At 49.3% G+C, this 26,144-nt stretch overlaps 1 protein-coding gene across 7 annotated transcripts in view; it reads left to right on the forward strand.

Annotated features, from left to right (window-relative positions):
• The window catches only part of FAM178B (family with sequence similarity 178 member B), a 113,906-nt gene that overhangs the window by 23,380 nt on the left and 64,382 nt on the right, over nucleotides 1-26,144 (forward strand). For all 7 annotated transcript variants that reach the window (XM_047853407.1, XM_047853411.1, XM_047853414.1 and 4 more), the window contains exons 3-8: nucleotides 28-467; nucleotides 1,972-2,033; nucleotides 3,914-4,021; nucleotides 9,104-9,256; nucleotides 16,165-16,270; nucleotides 20,029-20,113. In XM_047853407.1, the coding sequence (XP_047709363.1) occupies nucleotides 28-467; nucleotides 1,972-2,033; nucleotides 3,914-4,021; nucleotides 9,104-9,256; nucleotides 16,165-16,270; nucleotides 20,029-20,113 (954 nt within the window). The remainder of the gene's footprint in view (nucleotides 1-27; nucleotides 468-1,971; nucleotides 2,034-3,913; nucleotides 4,022-9,103; nucleotides 9,257-16,164; nucleotides 16,271-20,028; nucleotides 20,114-26,144) is intronic.

Below are 26,144 nucleotides of genomic sequence, written 5' to 3' on the forward strand. Positions count from 1 at the left end.
TACCATAATACTCTGTCCCCTCCACAGGGGTCCAGGCAGCCACTGTGGCACCCACCCTGTTGCCTAACCTGAAGAGCAGCTGCTTCGACCATGCTCTGCACCAGGGGCTCCTCCACTCCACCCGGCGGCGCTGCAGTCCCACCTCAGCTCCAACTCCCAAATTGTCAAAGAAGCGCAAAGTGCATGCAGCCGGGGACATGTTCCCCACTGATTGGAGCCCACCACCCATAGAGTTCCTGAACCTGAGAGTACCACAGGCCAGCAGGGGGGCCCCAGCACAGAGGTGGCTAAGGCCAGGGGGCCCTCAGGGCCTGAGGACATGGGCTCCCCAGCTGCCTGAGGAGTTAGGCCAGGAGCCCCAGGACTTGGACCCCCAGGGGAGCCTGACCTCACTGGAGGAGCTGTTCGGGAACATGGCAGGCCCAAGCCAGAAGGCTACAGCTCCAGTGGTGGACACCCACACCTTGGTAAGCCAATAGCCACCCCTTGGCCTCCTCTCCTTGCTACCTCTCCTCAGTCACCTCCAGACCACCCCCTTTTTGGCCATTCTCCCTTGGCCATATCCCAACTGCCCTTTGTCGGCCACCTGCCCCTAACCATCCCTCCTCAACTGCATACCCCCAACCTCTCCCCATCTATGAACCCTTGTGGCTAGGATGCATCTCTCCCCTTATATCTGCTACTAGTCCCTGCTAACAGATGGCTTGGGGTGGTGCCAAATTGGATCCCACTTCTGTGTGGGAGCCTTCAAGGCTTTTGAGGCTAAGGTTGGGGTTATCCACCCGGGCAAAAGAGGGACCTCGGTGCCTGGGTCTAGGCTAGGCCAGGCACAAAGACTTGGGCTAACTCTAGTCAGTGGATTGACATGCCTAAATGGAAACTTTAGTGATGAGCTTTAAGCTAGGTGAGAATTTATAGCTGTTTATAGGTAGACTGTGGGGACACGGATCCAGGAAGTTTATTCTGAGAATAGGACTTAATTATTGTAATAGCCCAAGATTGTCAGTAATCTAAATGCCCACCACTAGGGAATTAATATATTATGTTCTAGTCCTACATTAGAAAGGTTTGTGGTGTTTTATTTATTTATTTTTTTTTAACGTTCATTTATTTTTTTTGAGACAGAGAGAGACAGAGCATGAGCGGGGGAGGGTCAGAGAGAGAGGGAGGCACAGAATCCGAAACAGGCTCCAGGCTCTGAGCTGTCGGCACAGAGCCCAATGGAGGGCTCAAACTCACAGACCGTGAGATCATGACCTGAGCCTAAGTTGGACGCTCAACCAACTGAGCCACCAGGGGCCCCGAAATTTTTTTTTTTAACTTATCTCTTTAGTATTGATATGGAATGCCCTCAAGACATACTATTAATTAGGCAAACCCTAAGAGACTCTTAAATACAGAGAACAAACTGAGGGTTGCTGGAGGGGAGGTGGATGGAGGGATGGGCCAAATGGGTGATGGGCATTAAGGAAGGCAGTTGGTGGGATGAGCACTGGGTGTTATATGTAAGTGATGAATCACTGGGTTCTACTTGTGACACCAATGCTACACTGTATGTTAACTTGAATTTAAATAATTTAAAAAATGAAAGACATCCTACTCATTGAACAGAGCAAAGTATAAAATAGGGTTCATAGTTTGCTGCCATTTGTGTTACGGGTGGTGGCAGAAGGGAGTCTATAATGTACTAGTGTTTGCTTGTCTGTGGATAAAATGTCTCTGAAAGCACACCAAGGAGCAAACACCTGTGGTCACCTGTGGGGAGGGACCTGGCTGGCTGGGGATGCAGGTGAGGCAAGACATCTTACTATATGCCTTTATCCCTCTTGATTTTTTAATCATTTGAATGGGTTGCCTATTCAGAAAAATAAAATAAATAAAGGGCTTAATTTAGATTAACTTTTATTCTTTTTCCCCTTCTATCTGTCTGTCTTTCTGTTTGTCTCCCATTCTCACCTCCTGTTTCTCTAGTTCACCTCTGGAGCCTCGGAGAGCTATGCCAATAGCTTAGATTACTTACTACAGGAGAAGCGGTAAGCGTGGAAAAGGGTCCATCTTGGGATGTTCATTCTATGGGGTTGGCAGCAATTTGGGGGGGGGTGGTTGTCCTCTAAGACTCCCAGCAAACTCGCCTCAGGATCAAGCAGCCTGCTGCACTCCTACACGGCGTGTCTCCTGGAGCGTCCTGTGTGCTCTGATCAATAGTGAGCACGTGGTACGGCAGCCGAGTTGCAGGGGGGCATCTTGAAGGCAGAGAGCCCCAGACCTCTGACACATCCAGAGCCCTTGTTCAGGGTTACTGTGGGTGGGATGCAAGGAGAATCCCTTGCTCTCTTCTGCCCAATTCATGCCCATGTGGCAGCCTCTCAGCTCCCACTCAAGTGTTCCGTGGGCGAGAAGGGGAAAAGGCAGGCAGCTTTGACGGAGATGTATAGCCCAACTATTGCCACGATGGTGATGCAGGCAAGTAAAGCTCATCGAGGCACCTGGCACTGGGAGGTTCTCACTCGGCTAGGTCCTGTGCCAGGTGCCAGAAAGGTGGAAGTGATTGTACAGGAGCCTCTCACCTGGAGATCTAACTGAATGATTCCACTATCTCCCATGCTAGAAAGTTGCTGTGGAGGGGCCTGGAATACTGACACCTGATTTAACCTGGGGGTCAGAAGAGGCTCCCCGCAGGTATCCTTATCTCTGAACTTTGGAGGATAAGAAGATTTGGGGGGCAGCATGGGTGACCACACATGTGAAGGTGGGTACGGCAGATAATTCTGGTGGCTGACTAGAACTGGAATTCTCAGCACTGCAGAGTAGGGGTTGGTGGTCCACATGGCAGGAGGTACAGCCAAGATGTGAACCAGGGCTGGGTCACGAGAAGCCTCATGAACACAAGGTTGAGTTGGGAGAATTTTAAGGAGATAGTGATGTGATTCCTGCTGTGTTTCAGAGATCGCTCAGGCTACATTATGGAGAATGGATGGGAAGGGTGAGAGAGGAAGGAGGGTGAACAGTGATTGGGTGGGGTCTTGGGAGGAAGGTGGTAGGGCTGTGATGAATCTGCTGACCTGGGTGGCTGGGGCTCTGGGACCTGTGTGGAAGGGAATTCAGACCCAGACGTGTGGCTTCAGAGGATCCTGGGCACATTCAGCTGGAAATCATCCAGTTGTGGCTGGCTAGGAGGATCTGAACTCCAGACAGCGGCCTGGGCTGGAGATAAAATCTTTAGGAACTGAGGACCTTTGGGGAAAGCCAGGGCGAGCACCTGGAGGGGGAGGCCAAGGGCTGGGGAGGCTCCCTGGTTGTTGTGGAAGCAAGGATCCAGAAGGCCGAAGGATGCACTTGTACCTGCTTGGGAGTTTAGTATGGTTAGGGCAGGAGGGAGGTGAGGGAGTCAGGTATCTAGCAAGATAATGGTAGGCATGCAGGCTGTGGTGGGAACAGACCTCTGGGGCTAGAGGCCACAGGGTAGGGAGAGGAAGGGAATGAGCAGGACCTGGAGAACTGCCCCTGGGGCTGGAGAGGCAGGCCATGTGTCAGGGGCTCTGGGAGCCATGAACCTGGGACCTCTCCAGGTCAGTGTGGCCCGACCCCAGGAGGAGGAGAAGGAGCTAGGCACAGGCCTCGATGTGATGTGTTAAAAAGTGGGCAAATCCAAAACAAGGCACACAAACAAAGGCATGTTTGAAGCTGTGTGGTGAAAACTTTCCTTGAGGCCTGTCTGCTCTTATCTGCTTATTCAGAGAGAGTGCAATGGATGCAACGTGATGCCTCTCCCCTGCCCCATCCAAATCTAACATTGAAGGCCTTTATGCAGGAGTTCAGGACCGTGGCCCCCATTCCTAGGCCTAACCCAGTATCAGGGTTGGATGACTGGGGACAGCGCTGACCTCTGTTGTCGGCTCTCATCTCTCTGCAGGGAACAGGCCCTGGAGCAGGAGCGAGAGAAGCTGCTTCTGCATGATTGTCCTGACCTCTACTCCCTGGATCTGGCTAAAGATGAGGCGCCTCTCACACCTGAGCACAGGTGGGGGGTAGTGGGCACAAGAAGGGGCAAGGGCCCATCCACTCTGGGGGGGGAGGGGGCGGGGGCAGTCCCTGCATCCACCTCTCAAGGCAGAGGATTGTCAACTGGCTCTCGGTTTTAGACAGTTTACCAGCAATTTGTGTACATTTATGAGTTATCAAGCTGCCTCCTTTTCTTAAACCTACATTAAAAAAAAACCCAAAAAACCCCTATATTCATTCATTGGTTACAGAAATATTTGATTACCTACTGTGTGTCAGCGTCCAGTGGGGGCCTTTGAGGACATGGAGTTATAAAAACACAGCCTGCTCTGCCCCGGTTGTCTGCTCAGATTTATAGAACCAGATCTCTTGGGAAAATAACTGTACAAAACTGCAGTCTAAGAGAAAACTGTCTTTCAAGGGGAGAATATGGCCATATGACATTTTTCATCTTCCCCTGTTTGGAGAAAAGAAGATGGCTTTTGTCAGTGCTGTCATGTGGGTGGGGGTCTCCTGGCCATGATTTAACTGGGCCATTGGCTGGGGGTGGGCTGGTGTTACCTGAACCAGTGTGTCTCAGAGATGCTGAGGGACCACAGTTGAATCCATCTTCAGGGTACTCTGTTAGCCACCCGTCTATCCACCTGTCCAGCCAGCCATCCAGCCAGCCAGAAAGCATCTATTAATGCCAACTTTGTGCCAGGCTCTTCTACAGACCCTTGGGATTCAGCAAAAACAAAACCAGACAAATCTCTGCCCTCCTGAGTGAAGATAGGTGACGAGTGCTCAGGAGAAAGGAGAGAGAGGTGGTATAAGGAGTGTGGAAGGCCTGAGGTTGTGCTTGAGGGTCAGGGAAGGCCTCGGTGAGCAGCTGGCTGGCTTCTGGCAGAGCCCTAAGAAGGAGGGGCGAAGCAGCTCTGGGGGCCCTGCAGGGGGAACTTACCTGCAGCCTTGGAGGGGAGGGCAGGGGAGAGGAGGTCAGGGAGAATAAGGGTGGGCTTGACATCTGAGCTTTTCCCCTGTGTGAGCCGGCCGCCACTGCTCCAAGCAGGATCCTCTGCCTCTGTGTCAAGAATAGACTGGGGAGCATGGGGGTGGGGTGTGGCGAGGGCAGAAGAAGAAAGACAGGCAAATGAGCCATGGCAGTAATCTTGAGAAGTGAGGGTGGCTGGGAGTGAGGGTGGGGGGGTAAGGAGTAGGCAAATTCTGGATATATTCTTAGGGTGGAACTAAGAGGATTTATTGGTGAACTGGATGGGGAGGGTATGGGAGAAAGAGGGGAGCTGAAAGGGACCCCTAGGATTGGGCCTGACCAACTGGAAGTTTGGAGTTGTCTAACTTGGGGAAGACTAAGTGACGAAGGCTGGGGTGGGGCAGTTGTGGGATCAGGAGTTCGTTTGGGGGATCCCAGAGGTGAGACCAGGGAGACATCTTGAATACCCTCATCTGGAGAGGCAAGCTTGGGAGGCACCATGTGTAGGTGATGTTTAAAGCCACAAATTGGATGAGATCACCTGGGGAGCGAGTGTATACAGAGAAGAACAGGGGCCCAAGGGCACAATGTAGAGGTCATGGTGACCTTGACAAAAGCAGCTCTGGTGGGTTGCTGGGGACAAACCTAACTGGAATAGTCCCACAGGAGAACAAGAGGAGAGGTGGGAAGAGAAAAATGCACAGTAGCTGAAGGGGGAAGTGAAGTCAGAATAGATCTTTCTGTATGTCTTTCTTTTACTTGGTTCCTCCTTCCTTCCATCCCTCCCTCCCTCCCTCCTTTCTTCCTTTCTTGCTTTCTTCCTTCCCCCCCCCTTGCATCTCTCCCTCTCTCATTTCTTCCCCCCCCCCCACCTTCCTCCCTCCCTCCTTTCCTCAGGAACCCAGTTTCCAGGAGGGGCTGGGGTGGAGTCTGCAGGGGATGAGGTCACCTCATGTGACCATGTGGCTGCAGGCAGTTGGTCACCATGCCCTGGAGCATCTGCCTGTTCAGGCTTTGCTTTTTCTGTCAGCCTGAGTTATGTTAGTAAGCATTGGTCTAAGCAATGATAGGTCAAGTTTTCATGCATACTCTAAGTTCGCATTCTGCCTCCACTTACTAAGGGAATGTTGAGTGATAACATACAGACTCCTTTGGGGCCTCCATTTTAGGATCTCCAAATGGTTTACGTTGCTTTTGTTGCCCAGACATGGTTATGAGCAGTACCTTGTCTGGCTGTGTGCTTTTTTTTTTCTCAAGTTTTTCTGATAGTCATCTCTGGGCTAGAGCAGGGATCAGCAAATTCTGTGTTCATAAATAGTAAATATTTTAGGCTTTGAGGGCCATGCACTCTCTGTTGCAACCACTCAACTCTGCTGTTGTAACAGGGAAGCTCCCATAGACAATGCATAAATGAATAAACATGCCTGTGTTGCAATAAAACCTTGTTTACAGAAATGGGCAGGAGTTGGCCACAGATTGTAGTTTGCTGACCTACGGCCTTGATTGGGAGGACCCCTGCCTCCTAACCTTTACTTTCCACTGTGAAAATCTGTGAGTGTTCAGATTTGAACAGCCATCCCAGATAGTTAGAGAGCTACTCACATGCTGCCTAGAGACCCAGAGAAAGAATGTCATGCAAGTCACATGGTGAACCCAAAAGGGCAGATGTGGTGGAGTGTGGAGACTGAATGGAGCCACTGGGTTTGGGCTAAGGCCTCTTTGGACAAGAGTGCCTTGGTGGCAACATAAGTGATAAACACAATTGTCTAAGTTGGGACTCATGGATTTGTTCCCAGATGTCCTACTCAATGGATAGATAGCCTTGGAATGAAACGTTTTGAACGTCTTTAAAAATCTCTATAGCAAGAATTAACTATTCTTGCTCTTCACCTTTCTAGTGAAGGATTCTGGAAGTCGTGGCTTGGATGTTTTGAAATTCCCCACAGAAGGGAGTTATCTGGGGAACTGGCTTAAGCCAGGTGTTCCAGGCTTTGAAATCGCTGATGATTTTCTGGGCACATGACATTTTCAAGTAGTACTTTGAGAAAGCCTTTTTGACAACAGCTACTTTGAGGTGGTTGTTTTGATGTGGGATCATTTTTGATGGGACAGTTCAACATTCTGCTTCAAAGAAAATTACTCACGGATACACAAAGCCAGCAGCCTCTTCTGTCCGTGAATGGGGCCAAGGAGAGATGTGGGTCTGGAAGGGGTGAGGCTGGGGCTGGGGGCCAGCCACCATCTGTTAGAACAGTTGTCTGTGACCAGGAGTCACATGACTGCCACAGATGCCCGTTGTAGAAGAGACCCCCACAAGCTTCCAGAGCCAGAACATCCCCTCATGCTCTAAGGATTGGCTTGCATCTTGAATAGATGCCATCCTACATTCTCTATTTCTTAAAGTTAAAAGACCTTATGTGTGCTGGGGCAGGGGAGGGGGGAATATTTAAACTACAACATCATCCTTTATCCTTTCTTTGGGGCTGCACAGGAAATCTCCAATTAGACATGGAAGACTCATCTCAGAACTCTTAATGCACATACATTATATTTAATATCACAAAAGTCCCTTTGTATGATCGTTTGGGGGATAGGGCTAAGACCCTTTTACAGATGAGCCTAATTCCTAAAGGCTTTTAATAATTTGTACTTTTTTTAAAATACAAAAACAACCTAAGCTGTATATACTCATAATGGCAAAGAAATTAACAAAACAGAAGATCATTTTACCATTTGTGTGATGGTTTGCAGAGGCTGCTTGCAAAAGGCTACAGGACAGAATCTCCCTGGTATTTTCATGTCATTTCCACGCGTTGTGTCACTTCATCCTCAGGATGAGCCTATGACGTGCGTCAGCACCTTTCCTTGGGTCACTTGGCCAGAAAGTGAGACAGATTTCATCTGGGGAGCGGTGGGCTGCCAGCTACACTGCTCCACTTCCAGTGCCAGCTGCTTATGTCCCAGACCCTGATGGGAGCCCCAAGTGCTGTCCCCCCTCCAAGTTCACTGTCAGGGCTCAGGCCATCCTCCAGTAAGAGGAGGGGATGCAGTGCTTGTAGCTTGTTTGATTTGGCTGCTATTATTGTTGTTAAATGTGTGTTGTGTATCTGTTATATCTCTACAAAAATCAAGCAGAACACAGTTGTATGAAGTAAACAGGAAATGTCTCCTCTTATTCCTCCCCCCAATCCTGTTCCCTAGGGATGACTCCAGCTCATACTTGGGTGTATCAGATGCATGTGGGTTGTTGAATGTGTCTAAGAATGTGTGTGTGCATATGTCTGCGTGTATACCTATGCACACACATGTACACACTTCCTATCTGAAACTTGCTGTTTTCACCCACTATTCCCTCTTAAATGGGTCATTAAATCTTGACAATTTTTCCCTCTCCCTACAGAGTTAGAATGTGTCCCCTCTTCTTTCTGTTCCTTCCCTGTCCCTGGGACCCAGCTCTGATCTACTAATCAGACTCATAAGGCAGGGCAGGGCCTAGAACTCTGCATTTTAGCAGACCTCCCTGGGGAGTCCTCCTGATCACAAGAGCCTGAGGACTGGTGCTCCAGAAGAAGAGTCCAGGCTCCTTCACTGTGCAGATGCCCTCCCTGACCCTGGCTGCACCCAGAGCTTCTCTCCTCTGCTCCTGGCAGCACCGTGCAGGCAGCTCTGCGGCTGGCCCACTTGCTGAAGGCTATTGTGGTGATTTTGTTTACCTTTCTGTTAGGCGTGCAGTGGCAGCCCACGACTGACTCATCCTTCAGCACCTGGCACCTACGCATCGTGGCACTCAGTGAAAGTTTGAGCTGAACAAAGCCAATGGGTGGGGCTGGGTTTGGGACCAGGACTTCTGGCTCCTGGACTAATGTCCCAAGCAAGGGATTGGGATGCATGACAGAGAGTGGGATGGCAGAGTTCCTTGGTCTGCATCTCCTAGGCTCCTTCTTTATCAGCAGGTGGCGCTGTTCCCCCCCCCCCCCCCCCCCCCCCCCCCCCCCCCCCCCCCCCGTCTTGTCTCCACCAGGCCCTGGCTGCACGGCAGGGGCACCTACAGTCCTTCCCAGCCTCCCTCTGTGCTGCAGACCAGGTGTGCCTCCTGACCCTTGGCTCTCTGGCTCCTTGCTTTGGCAGGATGCTGGTGGAGAGGTTCTCCATGTCACTACAGGTCATCCCACCAGTACATCCCGGTGAAACCGTGTTTCTACCCAGGCGTCATCCCCTGTATTGCATCCTGGACTGTTCACACCTGAAGCCACGTAGCCACCTGGAAGGGCTCTTCCTCAGGTAAATGTCGGCATGGCATGGCCAGGCCTTCTCCCTCATGGAGCCCAGTGTTTAGGACTGCCCCAAATGAGGAAATTCAAAGCCGTGTTTTAGCCGATTTGGATACGTCTGTTTTCAGAGATATAGATGAAACGGTCACACATGTCTACTTATAACATTTAATTTACTGATTTAGATGCACATACTTTGAAAAGGACTATATTATAGCAAATACTAGGTAAGTTGTGTATTTCCCTATTCATATTGCTTTTTCCTCTCCCACACCCCAGTTTCATGGAACAACTTTAGTCAGACTCACCATACCTGCCTTTGGGGTTGTCTCCATCAACCCTGGAGCCACTTTCTGGGCCATCCAGCAGTTTTCCAGAGCACATCATCGTCATTTCCATCTGCTCATTGGAGACACCACCCTTCAGTCAGTGTGCAATACTAACGGTGAAAAGTTTGTCCCCGGCCATAAGTGCACACTGTGTTAACATTGGACAGCTGCCCCGTTGCTCTCCTCTGTGGAAGGAAATTTACGTTCACTCTCACATAGCCACTGCCTGTGTTGCTTTTTAAGGGAATTTTGAAACTTTACCACAGTAACACTCAACACTTGCAGTTGTGAATCCATATATCTAAGAATAAGAGAGAAAGCCCGTAGGACTCAGTGCAGTGGCTGTCCACTCGTGCTCATGAGGCCAGTGCCCTGCTGGGCCTTGGTGGCCAAGGGGATGGAGAGGAGTCCACGGAACCCACACCAGCCAGCAGGGAGCATAGAACTTGAGCTATCCCCGTGATTTCTTGAAAGCAGGAGTTTTGTTGTCTTTTCCAGCTATTTAGGGCTCCTATGTCTATTTCATTAATTCTAAACCCATCTAATTTCATAATATAAAGGTAACGGCATTTTGATGTCTTTCCTTTAAAACTTTCTATCTCGGGAAGTTTCAAGCTTTACATACTTTATGTAGAGAGAACAGTATAATAATTCTCCACATACTCATCACTCAACTTCCAACAGTCAACTCAAAGCCAATCTTGTTCCATCTCAACCAGTGCCCACTAACATTGTCCCCTCAGGATTTTTTTAGAGAGAGCGAGCATGAAAGCATGAGTGAGCAGGGGAGGAGGAGAGGGAGAGGGAAAGAGAGAATCCCAGGCAGGCTCCACGTTCAACGTAGAGCCCAATGCAGGGTTTCATCCTAAGACTCTGGGATTGTGACCCGAATCGAGAGTTGCATGTTTAACAACCGAGCGAGCCAGGTGCGCCATCTCCTCAGGGTTATTTTTAAGCAAATTCCAGGCACATATACTTTAATCTGTAAGTATTTCAGTTTGTGTCAAAAGATAAGACTCTACCCTTTTTTTTTTTAGGACTACCTTTAGATATAACTTAAATGCCATTATTACACCTAAAAAATACATATTCTTCATACCGTTAATATTAGTCAGTGTTCAGATTTCCTCAGTTGTCTTCAAAATGTGTATTATATGGTATTCAAACAAGGCCAAATGTCTCAATTAGTCATAATGTGAATGGTGAAATAATATTGTATGGCATTGATGCCCCAACATATTTAACCGTTTTCCTCATTTTTCTCAACATATATGTTACTTCCAACCTTTCTGTAAGCAGTGTGGTAGAAAACATCTTTATACACAAATAACTGTGTGAAATGTGGCCCCGGATGTGCCATGAGGCGACTGGGCCTGAGTGTCTGTCTGCCTATTGGTAAAGGCTGACATTGCCGTGATGAAAAGGTGTCTAATAAAGGGGATGATGAAAAGGGAAAACAAGAAACAACAAGGGGTTGTGGGAAAAGAAGAAGAGTAGTGGCACAGGAGAAAGGGGAGGGGCGGAGAATGGGAGAATGGCGGGGAAAGAACAGGAGAGAGGGGAGGAGAGAGGAAGGCGTCTCACAGAGCTGCCTCAGCCGGCTGTGGTCTGTGTGGACAGCATGTTTCCTGTCCCAGACTGGACTGCCAGCAGGAAGTGTTTTGACAGACGAGATGGCCCATGCAGCAGTGACACGGGAGCCCGGCAGCCCTGCCAAATGGGGCCAGGTGGCCGGCCAGCCTCCCTGGAGTGAGGAATTCAGACCCTCCTCCCCCAAGTATGCTAATGAAGCTCAGTTGAGATGGCTTTGCCAGCCACTGGAGCCGAGGGCCTTTCTGGAGGAATGCCCTCCGCCTTACACATGGTCAGGTCAGGTGGCCCCTGCTACGCAGTGGGTAAGGGCCACTTCCTGAAGGTCACCATTTAGCCTTGGGGCCATCTTTTATTTCCTACTTGTGCCAAGGACTTCAAGCCCAGACACAAGAGAGGGAAATAGTGGTTCAATAATTACCCCCACTGTGCTCAGCCGGAAACACAAAAATGGAGGAAGAATAAAAGGTTACTTGATCTCTCAAGAGACAATATGGTTCGATTTTTTTGCCATACAAAAAGCTAGCACTTTGTGAGATTACAGGTAACTTTTATTTTCCTTATATTCTTCTGCATTTTATGAACTTTCTAAATGAACATGTTTTGTTTTTAACAGGAGAGGTTTTAGGGTAAAAAGTGAATGCGACTTTTAAAAGCCACTTCTTAAAATAGATCCACGTTTCCTTATCCTTCTGTGGAGAGGGACATCATCTTCCTCCCCACTGTATGAAGTGGGGAATCTTGGCACAGATTGCCAGGCAAGTGCGGGCAGCCTCAGTGTGTGGGCTCCAGGCCTTTCTCCCGGGCTGCATCTACACAGGTTTATGCACAAGAGCCCATCTCCTGGAGCCCACAGCCCCAGGATTGGAGCTGGCCTGGACGATTCTGTCTCGTCATCACCCAGCTGGATGTATGACCTCGGAGGTCAGTTTCTTGGAACCAAAGTCACATGCCTTTATGGCAGAAGTTGGTACCAGGGGCCGAACCTTTCCCTCCCTTGACAGCAGTTCAAAAAGAAATCTGATCACCCCCCAAGGGGAGAAGCATTGGGACCTATGCCCACATGCAGCTCAGAGGCCAGGGCAAACTCCATGGGAAGGGTGGAGATTGCCTGCTGAATTATTCGTGGCCTTACCTGGGCCCACACAAAGTGTGCAGGAGTGTCAGAAGTGTCCTCAGAGTGTGTCTGCCATTGTTCCTGTGAGGTGTTCACAGTGTATACTCAGGGAGCCCTTCTTCCGTGAACACTTCTACAGGCAGGAGGAGGAGGCCGGGTCTGAGCCCAGTAGATGTAAATGGGCTTGTACAGTGGATCTCCCTGAGGCCTCTTGTTTTGCCAGGACCTCTTCCACTTCCTGGTGATGCCAGCAAGCTTGGTCCAAGGACCTGGGGTGGTGGAGGAAGGGGTGGGTCGCAGAACCAGCCAAGACGGTCCTTGGCTTCACGCAGGGTGGAAATCAAACATGAGCCAGCAGAAGGTGAAAGTAGAGTTTATTGAAGAGAGAGAGAGAGAGAGAGGGTCGGAGCACCTGGAAGACTGGAAAAGGAAAAGAGCAGGAGTCTCGTCTTTGTTCAGGGTCTGGGGTTTTTACTGAGGACAGTGGTCTGATGTATGTGTCCTCTCAAACATCCAGGAACCAGTTAGAACAAAGATGAGGGCCCAGGTGTTATTCCTTGGAGCCAAAGGGCCTTGGTTGCCAGATGTCTAGCTCCGGAGGTCTGAAATACGCATATGATAGCTTCCTCAGTTCTCACCTGGTCCTTCCTTAGGTGTTATTTGTTCTAGAGAATCATTAACTCCTGGTCCCTTAAGGGGAGGCCGTAAGCTATTTGCATTACAAGGCCTGTGTAAAGTGAGGTGGGGGTGTAGGTCCTAGCAAGGATAGAAACCGGATAAGAAGCAAAGGAGAAAAACACCTTTCTTCCTCATGGGGTCCCTTTGGTTTCCCTGTCTCACTGGCATGCCAGGGTTGTAGCCTGGGTGAAATAAATCCAGCAGTTACGGAGTATGGATGGGGCTGAGCTGCCTCACTGGCTTCGGCTGCCCCCAAAAGTAAAGAGCCAGGGGAAGCAGCCGGCTGGGTGGTTGCTGGGATCCCTGGACTTCTGCCTTTGGAGGGTGCTCACTCATCTTTAAACAAAGGAAAGAAAGAAAAAGAGGAAGAGCAAGGATGAAGGCTCTGCCCATTATTCCTTTCTGTTCTCCTGAGGCATTTGACTTAAACTTGCATTTGAGGAACTTGGCAAAGACACAGAAACTGATGCTGTGTAAATAACTACACTTGGTACTTATCCCTCTGCCATCACTTGGGATTCCCAGCGCATTTAGATCCTTTGCCCTCTGGGACTGCTGCCCAAAAAATGGATGAAGATATAGAGGCTAGAGGAATGTGTACTCAGGCGTTATCGGGAACACACAGTCCAAGTAGAAGGTCACAACTCTGCCCAGGAGCCCAGCGTGCTGACCCAAGCTGGTCCTTTGTTTTGTGTGATTCCCCTTTTCGGCTAATCCCCTCCCCTCAATTTCCACCACCACCAAACTCCTCCCCACCCCCCCCTTACTTCCTTCTGTTCCTGTGCCTTGCCACAGGTGGCTGGACAGTATTCTGGCTGTGGCTACTTCTTATCCCAGGTGGGAACCTGTCACAGGGATCCTCAGACTTGACAGCTGGGGCTTCTCACCCAGCCAGGCCTGCTTGGCATGTGCTGCCCAGGAGGCTCTGTCCCTCCCCTTCTCACTCCCAGGTCCTCTGACAGTCTCAGGATAACTTCCAATTTAGGATTGGCTTTGTAGCAGGCAAAGGCACCCAGTTGGACCCAGGGTCAGCGTTTTTGGCTTGCGGACATGAAGTGGGTATTTTCATAAATTTAAAATTGATTCTGTAACCTGCATGAGCTTTGGGCACATATACCTAGTTTCCCCACCCTTTTCCTCCAGGTTCCCCCTCCTGCCGCAGATCACAGATCCAGGGCAGTGTCTGCACAATCAGCCTTATCCCTGCCATTGAAGGGAGAGGGCTTATGGTTTCACCGAGGTGAAGCAGTACTGCCTTCACCGAGCGTGCACACACTAGGCTTGTGATCCAGCTTACACAAGAGATTCCTTGCCTCTCACATAGCTCTAAGCACAGAATTCCTTGAAAGCCATTCCTTTCAAGGCACAGCTGGATCATGCCCTTTCTGCCTATCTCTTGCTCCTTGTCTTATAGGCTAAACCTAACTGGGCAACAGCGAACTCAAAGGCAGCCTGATCTTTTCTCTGGCAGATACTGGGCTGCTGGGAGGCTGGCAGAGCTGAAAAAGGAGACATTGTAACCAGAGGGTATCTCTCCCTCAGAGCAGCAGTTGGAAATGTGATGATCTGAGCCAACAGGGGCTTGTACAATCAATTCCCCTACTGAGAAACTGGTGGGGTGCCCCCTGAGCAGAATGCCAGAGCCAGAGTCTCCTTAGAGTTCCGGAGTACCAGCCTCCTTGCCACATGGCTCCTGGCCAGGACGTGTCAATCTGTGAGGTCTTCCAGGCATTGTTCACTTGGTTATTGTCTGTGTTCAGGGTGCTGTGCTTGAACCATGCGTGCATTGCGGGGTCAGCCCATGAAAGTGTCTGTGTGACCGAGCACGTGAATTAGAGCGGAGTGTGCCAGCAGCCCTGGGGTGTACACGTGTTTGTATGTACAAATAAAGGTCTATTTTAGAGTGGTCAGCTTCACAGACATAGGAACAAAGCCACTTTCTCCCCTGAACTTAAATATTTTGGAAAAAAATATATACAATTTGTAAATTGCCTGGACATACTCAAAGAGACAGCAACTTGGCTCAGACAAGAATCTTTCTTTTGGAGCATTCTGTTCCTGGCAGATTAAAATATGTCCTTTTTAAAAAGGAGAAGAAGGTTGGGCTTACCGATGAAATTTCTATCTAGAGTCATCTGAAATTGACTGAAAGAGTTATCTGAAATGTTCTTTGCATGGATCTGGCCATTAAAAAGGAGAACAGACATGAAGTTACTTTTTCATTTCCTGGAATCCATATTCATCGCCTTTGAGACATCATCTAGAACAAGAGAGCAAAGGAGCATTCACAAAATGCAGAGGGTCAGAGAACCCTACCCCAAACCCAGCCTCCCTGGGGGTACCCAGGAAGGGTGGTGAAACCCAGCCAGCCCCTCCGAAGTGACTCTGAAAGCACCATCCACCAGAGGCCCTACGGCCACGTGAAATAGTTCAAGTCGTTTTATAGGGACCTGGGATCCTGTTTGTCTGGATGGTCTACCAGGGCCACAGAGTATTCAGAGCTAGGCTCCTCTCCATGCTGGCAGTTTGATTTTTGAGAGCTTCCTGTAGCCCCACAGGGTCCCGTATGCCTGAGTGCCATCCCCGCCCCCCCCCCCCCCACCTTGACTTTGCTCCTCACTCACGTGGTTCCTGGAGAATCTTTTGTGACACCCTTGTTTGTTATTTCCTTCCCAGAATGTCTCCATCTTGGGCCTCTTATGTTATTTTCCCATCTTCTCAGGTGTCCTTTGTTTCGGAAAAACACAAGACAGGTCAGAAACGCTCTGTGTAACTGGATCTCAGACGCTGGTCCCACGTGGGCCCCGAGGGTAATTCTGTCTGCCCATTGCAGCCCAGGCCCTTGGCTAAGAGGTGACTCCTCATCTCGACACAGAGCCTCTTTGCAACCTTGGTAAATACCTCAGTTTTCCCCTCCATCAAATGGAAAGGACAAAATGTACCATCCATTCATATGTTTAAAACACTCAGAGATGTTCATGGAGAGCAAATGATTCTGGTGATGGTGTGGGTTGTTTTTCCTTCTGACAGCTCCTGGCATCAAGGGCTCCAAGCGTTTTTGTCCATAGCAGTTACTGATGTGATTCTGGCATCTGGTAAAGCTGAAATATGGAAATCCCCCGCAGCTTTCGTGAGACAGGCATGTTGAGGGAGGCTGCCAGGCTGGCTGCGTGCTCCCCTAACTTCACTCCTCTGTCTCCGCAGCTGCCCACTGGCCCAGCAGCTCTCCTTCCTGCGCAGTGGCCTCCTGAGCAACCTCTACCTACACACCCCCGACTGCCCTGTGCCCCTGCTCCAGTGGCTCTTCCAGGTGAGGAGCACAGACCTGCCACTAGGTGGCGGGAGCATGCTGGCCGAACAGCCCAGTCAGGGCTGCATGGGGGGGGGGGGGGGGGAGTGGGCACTTCGCTCTTCTGGCCTTGAGTGCTGCTTGGTCTGTCCCAGTCTGCCAAAAAGAGGGAGGAGAGCTATGATGACAGTCATCACAGAGTTCAGGGACCAGCTCATGGTCTCACTCCATTCCCCCTAGAGTGTGGGCCTCACTGGGTGTTGTTGCCTGAGCCACCAGAAGGCCTCTCCCTGACTACTTGCTACCCTGCAGGTGCTTCCATTGTGTCCAGGCTCCTCTGTATTCCCAAGTCACAGGTCCTGGCCCTGGTCCCACAAGTAGCCTTGCAGTGCCTGTGGAGGTGTGAGGGCCATCATGAATTTACAGCTAGGTGTGCCCCAGTGTTTGAACATTTGGCTCTCTCTGTGGAGTTTAGGGTTTCTGGAGAAGTCTAGAGCAGCTGCTCTATCTTCTCCTTTCTTCCCTTCTTGCTACTGCAACATTTTGCCTTGGGGGTACATGCGTTCTGCCCTGGGCTTGAAACCTTTGCCCTGAGAAAGACAGAACCCAGCAGGGATAGCCCTGGAACCAGCTGCTGTCATCTGAATGCAAGGCATGAGGGTGCCGGCCTTGGCACCCACCCAGGACCATCCCTGCCTGGGGATGGGTAGGTCACAAGTTCCAGCTGGTCCCGTTCCTGCCAGTTGGGGCCTGGACCCCAGCTGTAAATTAGAGCCACCATGCTGGGTGGATTGTTCTAGGAACTCCTCTGCCTGGGCAGACTGGCTGCCTTCCAGAAAAGGCCCTCCTGCTCTCTCCTCTTCCCTCTGGGATCCTTTCCACCTCCCTCCCTGCCCCAGAGGAAAAAGACACCCTCAGCTCCTGGGGCCCCAGTGTGTGGCTGATGCCCTTGCCCCTCCCCCAGGCCCAGTGGGGACTGGAGGGCCAATAACAGGGAACAGTGCGGCCATTATTCTCTGCCTCCTGTCAGTGCAGTTTCTCTTTGCTCCTTGCACAGTATATGACAGAATGCACAATCAGGCATTGGGAGACACAAAGAACCCATCTGAGACGTCGCCCACAGAGGGTCCTTGTGTGACCCTGACACGGCATGGGGTGCCTTCCCTATCAGTCAGCCTTCGAGCAGTGGGCGAGCCCTGCCCTATCTCTTCTCCCACCTGGTCACCTCAGCAGGGGGCCATAGAACAGAGGACCCAGCCCTGAGGCCAGACAGGCACTAGCTGTGAGTTCCAACTCTGCCACTACTCCCCTGTGACCTTGGGCGGGTTATTTAGTATCAGCTCTATGCCTCAGTTTCTTACTCTGTAAACTGGGACCAACTGTCCCATGTGAAGATTAAATGAGGAATTCCTGTGACCTGCCTTGTCCTTATGGTCACAGCACAACTCTGCCCAAGGCCTGGATGTCATCCAGAAGGGATGATGTTAGCTCAGAGGTTCTTGTTCTCCATCTTCAGGAGGAGAAACAAAAGCTCTCCCTCTCCCAACGGCTTTAAGCCAGATAAATGAAAGGGGTGCACTTGGCCCTGGGAGCCTTCTGGGGGAGACTCTGCCCAACATCTTTGTCTCCGGAGAGGGAAGGAGGAGCAGGGCAGCTGACGTCTGCCAAGCACAGTGACCATGTGGCCACTCATGTGGCCACACTATGGGCCTTATCATGATGGACTCTGATATTTCACTTTGGAGGTTTCGGTTTTCTTTCCACTTGGAACGTATTTTCTTCTAGTAACAAGTAGCATTTATATATTCATTCATTCCCAGGCATGGCACGAGTACCTGCCACAGAGTATAGGGATAGAAGGATCTTGGAAATGGTGTCCCAAGTAAATTCTCAGAATGTGGCTATGGTTGGTGCTCAGCATACTTCAGAACTTCACATTGCTAGTGGGGAGTATGGTTGCAAGAAGGCAGAAATCCATGGGGGCTCCCTGGAGCTGCTAGTGGGATTCTCCTAAGGTGCAGGGGTGGTTCATGGGATCCAGGGGTGGGGCCTCAAGAAAAGCTAGAATCAGGATGGGGAAGGCTTAGGATCCTAGGACAGGCCTTAGTTTCTCTGTATTCCCCAGGCTCCATGGCCAAGTCAATTCCCAGGAAGGAGAGTCTTATTGGCCCAATAAGGGTTAAGTGACAACTCCCCCCCACCCCCCAAGTCCAATCAAAAGCAGCTAGGTGAGTAGGGTCACAGGGCTGCTGGGGCCCTTGTGTATACCTGGGGTTGATCTGAGACCTAGGGGATGGGTGAGCTAGGCAGATTTCTCCAACCTTGCTCATTCAACTGTTTTCTTTGGGAAGGACATACTGAGTTCCCATGGAGACTAGGTCCTGCCGCTTGCCACCCTCCCTCCTCCCAGTGGAGTGTGCAGTGGAGCTGGGTGAATGGGCTTTGGCTTTAGTGTTCATGAATTACTAAGCTGGTCAAGCAGGTGACATATGCTGTCAATGAATGCATATTCTTGTTGGGAAATGATAACTATGACAAAGTTACAAGAAGCTATGAGAGGAAGAGGGAGGCAGAGTTCTGGTCAGATCCCTGGGAAGACGACTCTGAGACAGGGTTCCCCTGAGCTTCTCTGGGGATCCCTCCCAAGAGCCACACCTCTGAGGGAGAGCAGCCAGGCAGAGAAAATTTCGGAGCCCACAGTCAGTTCTTCGGGGGGCTTTGAAAGTGGGGTGACCCTTTAAAGTTGTCCCAGTTGAGGCAAGAGGTCCAGGCCTTTGGACTGGTATTGGCCAGTTATCAGACTAAGGCTACACTTGGAGAGGGGGTGTGACTTTGAGGCACTCTCGCCCTGCAAGTTCAATGCCCAGAGAGGAACTCAGCTCAGGACTCTCAGCAAGCAACAACCCCAGCCCCCAGCCCCTGGGGATGAGAGCTTTAGGCCTGAAGAGGGAACGTGCCCGGCACGTCCACCACAGCAGGCTCTTCTCTGCACTTTCAGAAGGATGGTATAATATGCAGCAGGGCCGACCATGGGCAGGAACAGGGCCACCAAGGCACTGCCCCACCTCTAAGGCCTGGCCCCATCTGTGGCCAGGATGGCCCTGAGCAGGATGGCCCTGGTGGGGAAGGTGCTGTCCCCCTGCATTTCTCCATGTCATGTTCTCTCCAGATTCAATATCCCCAGATTATGATCCTCAGACTCAAGGAGCGTTCAAGTAAGGATCCCAGTGAGTTCGAGTCAGGTGGGTGACCTGCACTCCCCACTCGGTTATTCGAGGATCTGTATTCCGTACCAAGTCCCTCCCAGAGCCAGTGGTCCAAGATGACTGTAAGTTAAGGCAGTGACCCGGAAATGACACGAGGATCATGGAGAGTAGCCATCTTGTCATTGTCCAGCTGAGTGTACTGAGTGCTTTTGAACTCTCTCTCTCCTCTACACTGGCCCCTGCCCTGGAGGGGGCATGGCCGTGACCACAGGGAGTAAGGGCCAGAAGGACCGATACTCTTATACAGGGAGGTGGACAGAGTAGGAGATTTCAAGTCACATTGGCCTGGGATTGAATTCTGGCTTTGCTACTTACTAGCTGTGTGACCCTGGGGAAGTTGCTTGACCCCTCTGAGCTTGATTTTTCTCATCTGTAAAATGTCAAAAATGGCAATGTCGTTCTGCCACGTGGACTTGCGAGGGTTAAATGGAATTTATTTGGTATGGAATAATAAAGGTTTATTACTATTATTATAGGAATGACCCAGCTAACCTGCTTTTTTTCTCCTGCTAGCTGCTGACATGGCCTCCAGAAACTTCTTCAAGAGCCTTTGGCCTCCTGTGGGATCTCAGTGTGAATGGGCTCTTCCATCAGTCTGGTCAGTACTAGGGAGCAGAGTGGAGACTTTTGCCCTTAGTACCCAAGCTCGAGAGCCTATATAATACACAGCTCTCCGCAGCCCTGGAGCATGGCATGTGGGAGAGGTGCTGGTGGGGACATTGCATCACTGGGACATGGAGACATCGGGCCATCTTTGGCTCTGGCTCCAGCATTAGTAAAAAGCTGAGCCAACAGGCTCCTTGGCACCTTGATCTGGCTTCAGACCCATATGTCACTGTGGCCAAGTCCAGGCTGACCTCACAGACTCTTGGGATCCCAGAACAATCTGGAACATGAGTTTTCTGGACTTAAAGGGACAGCTTGCCTCTGAGTTCTTCCTGCGGGCCCCAGTTTGCTTGGGAGGGTTTCAGGAACATCTGCATCTAATCAGGGAAGCTCCTTGTGTTGAAGTCACCAAGGGGGAGGGCCTTGAAGCTGTGCCTCCACCAGTAGTCCCCCTTGGCTCCTTGGGTATCAGCAGAGCCCCTAAGTTTGATCCAGGCAAAAATGAGAGCCCTAAGTCTGTACCTTCGTCCTGACATTGAAAAGGTGCTTTAGGTCATCTCTATACCTGAAGATGTTCAGAGTTCCACAGAGCAATCAGTTTTCCCTTTAGTGGCTATACCCTTCCCACGCTGTCATCATTTGGTACCTGAACCTAGACACTTGGGCACCAAAAGCTATCATGTAGCCAGTTGAAAGGTGCTTACGGCAGACAGGGAGAGGGATTCACAGGTGTCCGGAGCCTGCTTTTGCCCACAGCTGTAATCTGCCCACCCTCCCACTAAAATTTGAAAGCACCTAACCCTAAAGACCAAAGTTATAGACCCACCATGCAGCATTAAGCCCCTGCCCCACTGGCCCTTTGGATTTCTGCTTTTGTGCCTCTTGTACTTAAGGAGTTGACTGAGCTGGGGCCCATCTGTCAAATGAGAGCATTCCAGACTCCCGCATCCCCTCCCCTCCTCCCCCATTCCCCATCCCCATGCCGGGACCCTTGTAACTGAGGTCTTCTGAATAGCACCAGTCTGGGCATCCCCACCCTTTTCATAACCTCTGCCCCTGCAGCCTGAGCTGCCCTTTTTTGAACCTCTGGGGCCTCCTCTGCGGCATGCCTGCCCTTTGGGGGAACAGAGGCCTTCCTTGTCTTGCTCCTCTCCTCCATGCAGTGGTATGTGTTTCCTCCCGCAGAGCAGAGGGGACATCCCACTCTTTTTTGCTTCTTGTTCCATCGTCCCTGATTCACTTGTCTTATCATCCCCATCAGGAGGGGCCAGGATCCTGCTCTGAAGTTCCCAGCCAGTTCACCTCTGGCTCCAGAGAGTTTCTCATGGTATCACTTGAGAGCCCAGCCTGGGCTTCTCTTTCTTTCCCATTGGGATAGAGACTGGCCTAGAGGATTCCATGCCAAGGTTGGGATCTTGACTGATTTGGGGAAGGTCAAAGTCCAGGTCCACAAAAGAATTGAAAGCAGGGACTTAAACGGGTATTTGCACACCCAGGTTCATAGTAGCATTATTCACAAATAGCCAGAAGGTGGAAGTAACCCAGGTGTCAATGACGGATGAGTGGATAAAATGTGGTATATACATGCAATGGAATACTATTCAGCATTCAAAAGGAGGGAAATCTCTGACACAGGCTACAACATGGGTGAACTGTGAGGACATTATGCTGAGTGAATAAGCCAGGCACAAAAGGACAAGCACTGTATGGGCCACGTATGTGGAGTACCTACAGGCATCAAGTTCGTAGAGACAGAGCATGGAATGGTGGTTGCCAGGACCCAGGAGAAGGGGCAGTGGAAAGTTAGTGTGTAATGGGGACAGAGTTTCAGTTTGGGAGGATGAAAAAGTCCAGGAAATGGACAGTGGTGATGGTTGCACAACAGTGTGAGGGTACTTAACACTGCTGAACTGTGCACTTCAAAATGGCTAAGGGGAAATTTTTATGTTACGTGACTTTTACCATAACTATAAATAAATAAGTAAATAAAATAAAATAAAATAAAATAAATAAAATAAAATAAAATAAAATAAAATAAAATAAAATAAAATAAAATAAAAAATAGGTGTCAGCAGAGAATCTACCAAAAGCTGGAACTAAAAATCAACCGCCAGTTCAAGAAGCATGTGTAAGGTTAAATTAGATCCAGAATGGGTATAAAAGGAAGTCGTGCTCCTCAGGATTTGTTAGCAACTTGAGGTGCTCTGAGTGTCCTTGTCCTCTGTAGGACACAGCCCTCTAGGGCAGAACCTGCGAGCTGCCTTCCCTCCAATTTGGAACTGTGATCGAAGTATGTGTTTTCAGGTTGCCTGGCCTTTCTCTTTAGTAAAATGGGGAGATTTGCATGTGTGTAAATTTCCATCCCTTGCTGGAGTTTGTGGTGACTGGCTGTTTTTCACAGACAACCCTAGGGAAGGTCTTACTGTCCTGAGTAAAGGGAGAGCTGAGGCCGGCCCAGGCCTCAGAGTGGACTGTTACAGGTGTGCCCTGGATGACTGGGGCTGAGGGCTGAGCAGGGTTCAGGTCCAGGGGTCACTGGAGTTTTGGAGTATGGTGGATATTGCTTTCCTACATTGAGAAGCAGCACACATCACCTGGTAAAAAGCTCCTTGGTGAGCTCAAAGACTAGGATATTTCAGAACACTGACATTTTTCACTGCAAGGGGTGTTTATGCATTTATTTAGAAGACATACATTGAGTGTCTCCTCTGTTCAGTACTTCGCTAGATGGCAGAGGAAGATACAAGGGTGAATAATGTGTGGTTCCTGCCCTCAGAAGGCTGACAGCCAAGTGGGAGGAGATGAAATGCACAATTACAACAGGAGATAGACACAACCACAAAACTGTGGGAATTCCAAGGAGAGGAAGATTACTTCTAGCTAGGTGGGGTTGGGGTGCAGGGAGGCTGGAAACAGGAAGTGCTTTGTAAGAAAGAAGGCAGTTGAATCATCTCTCAAAAGATACATAAGGCAGGGATGGCAAACTCACTTGTCTGTGGGGGCCAAGTGAGTGAGTGACTAGAGAGTTCCTGCCCTAAGAGGTTAGTAGGTCTGGTATTCACACATCTCTCCTTTTTTTTTTTTAAGTTTATTTATTTATTTTGAGAGAGAGAGTGTGTATGTGCAAGCACAGGGGGAGGGGCAGAGAGAGAGGAGAGAAAGAATCCCAAGCAGGTTCCATGCTGTCGGCTCAGAGCCCTGCCTGACAGCCCAACACTACCCAATCTCATGAACCATGAGATCATGACCTGAGCCGAAATCCAGAGTTGACACTTAACTGACTAAGCCACCTAAATGCCCCCAGATCTCTCCATTTTCAAGAGAAGCTGTGTTTTAGTCAGTTTAACTTTGACTGTAAGTGGCAAATACCCAATTAAGAAAAGTTTATTGTCTCACATGACAATAAATCCAGATGTGAGGGGTTCCATGGTATGCTTAGCAGATCTGCAGTATCAGGGCTCCAGCTTTAGCTTCTGTGTTACCCTTCTCACTACATCTCCTCAAGGTTGCAAAATGGCTGCCATAGCTCCAAGCATCATCATGTTCTCATGATACAGCAGTTCAAGGCAGAAAGAAGAGTGGAGGAGAAGAGGTCATCCTTTCTCTTATTTTTCTCTCGTTTTACCAGGACACCTTCCATTTTGTTTCATTAGACAGAACTGGGTCACAGCCTTTAGAGGACATTTGCCATGTTTTCTGACTGTCTGATACCATTTGAACAGCATGACTATGTTTGAAGAATTTTTAGCCTCCTGATCCTCCCTCCCCCTCCAGGGTACAATCCTAGAGACTCACTTTTCCAGCCTCCTTTCTAATATTTGAATTTTTAGTTTGGAATTTCCATTTAGTTCTGTATGATTTTTTTATAGTTTGTATTTCTCTACTGGGATTTCTTACATGTTCATTCAATATGAGCATATTATCATTTACTACTCTGAGCATAGCTATAACAGTTGCTTTAAATCCTTGTCTGTAATTATAACATCTAGATCATCTAATTCATCAACATGGAAAAATAAGTATGAAAGAGGACATTTATTTAGAGTGAGTAGAGAAGTCATACCAAATACTGGACCTTGGGAGGTTTAGATCCATTTCTTCTAGATCTCTTTAGATCTAGAAATGTTCATGTAGAAATGGCCATTGGTTGTAGCCTGTCTTTCTTCCCTAACCTAGAACATTCACAGGGGGCCATGCCAGTGAGGACCTCAGAGCTTAAGCTTCATTAACTTTACCATCAATTGGCTTCTAACACGTAACAAACTGCTTTCTATTTAAACACCCAGAGCTTTTTTTCTGTTGCCTGTAGCTCAGAGCCCTGACCGACTCAATAGCCACCCCAGGCCAGTCCCTGTAAAGATAAGCAGGTTGACATGATTCATCTGCTGGGGTGGACCCGCTTTCCTTGAGCAGACACCCAAACAATACCAGGGATGACGGGGAGCATGGCTGTTGGGTCAGCAGCCAGTATAACCTGCTGAAGTCAGAATACGTATGTGAAATCTCTCGGTAATGAATTCAGTTAAAAGACAAAACCCCCCAAACCCCCACTGTGAACCCATCTGCAGACTATATTCCACTGTAGATGCTATATAGCACCAGTGACTTGCAGCCCTGCGGGTCGGATTTGGGTGTGGAGAGATGCAAGGGAAGGAGGGAGCACTGAGAACAAAGACGAGGAGGAAGGGAGAGTAGGGCTCCCTTAAAGAGGTAGATTAGGAGATAAGACTGGATGTTTGAAGCCAGATCTCAGAGGATGGTGGGGGCTGTTGCAGGCACAGTGAAGTGTTGTTAATATTTATCAAGACTGGGACAGAATTTGTGTTGTTTAGATGTAATTCACATACCATGTAATTCACTCTTCTAAAGTGTATGATTCAATATGATTCATAGAGTTGCTCAACCATCACCACTAATTCCAGAACATTTTCATCACCCCGGAAAAAAACCTCATACCCATCAGTGGTCACTTCCCACCCCCTCACTCCTCCCAGCCCCTGGCAGCCCTTAATCTACATTCTGTCTCCATGAACTTGCTTATTCTGGACATTTCATATAAATGTAATGATATAATGTGTGACCTTTTGTATCTGGTTTCTTTCATTTAGCATAATATTTGCAAGGTTCATGCATGTTGTAGCATGTATTAGTACTTTATTCTTTTTTATGGCTGAATAATATTCCATTGTATGGATGTGCCGTATTTTATCCATTCATCTGTTGGTGGACACTTGCTTTGTTTCCACTTTTTTACTATTGTGAATAATGCTACGATAAACATTTGCACGCATATGTTTATGGGGACATGTGTTTTCAGTTCTCTTGGGTGTACACTTAAGAGTGGAATTGCTGGTTCATATGTTGACTATATGTTTAACTTTTTGAAGGCTTGCCAAACTATTTTCTCAAGTGGCTGCATCATTTTGCATTCCCACCAACAATGTAGGAGGGTTCCAGTTTCTTCACACCCTTGCCAACATTTGTTACTGTCCATCTTTTAATAGCCAAAACTAGTGGGTGTTAAGTGGTATCTTGTGGTTTGGATTTGCATTTCTCTAATGACTAAGGATTTTCAGCATCTGTTCATATATTCATTGGCTATTTGTATGTCTTCTTTGGGGAAACATCTGTTCAAGCTTAGCCCATGTTTTGATTGGGTTGTTGGTCTTTTTTTGTTGGGTTGCAGGAGTTCTTTATATACTCTAGATACCTGGGGAGCCTGGGTGGCCTAGGAGAGTCAGGGGACTCCCCTGGGGAGGCCTGGGGAGTCGTTTGAGCATCCGACTTCGGCTCAGGTCTTGATCTCAGGGTTTGTGGGTTCGAGCCCCGTGTCAGGCTCTGTGCTGACAGCTCGAAGCCTGGAGCCTGCTTCAGATTCTGTGTCTCCCTCTCTCTTGGTACCCTTCCTTCTGCTTGCGCTCTGTCTCTCAAAAATGAATAAACGTTAAAAAAAAAAATGTATATATTCTAGATACTAGACCCTCACCAGGTATGTGATTTGCAGATATTTTTTCCCATTCTGT

Source organism: Prionailurus viverrinus, chromosome A3 (genome assembly GCF_022837055.1).
Source record: "Prionailurus viverrinus isolate Anna chromosome A3, UM_Priviv_1.0, whole genome shotgun sequence".
NCBI classification, from domain to species: Eukaryota; Metazoa; Chordata; class Mammalia; order Carnivora; family Felidae; genus Prionailurus; species Prionailurus viverrinus.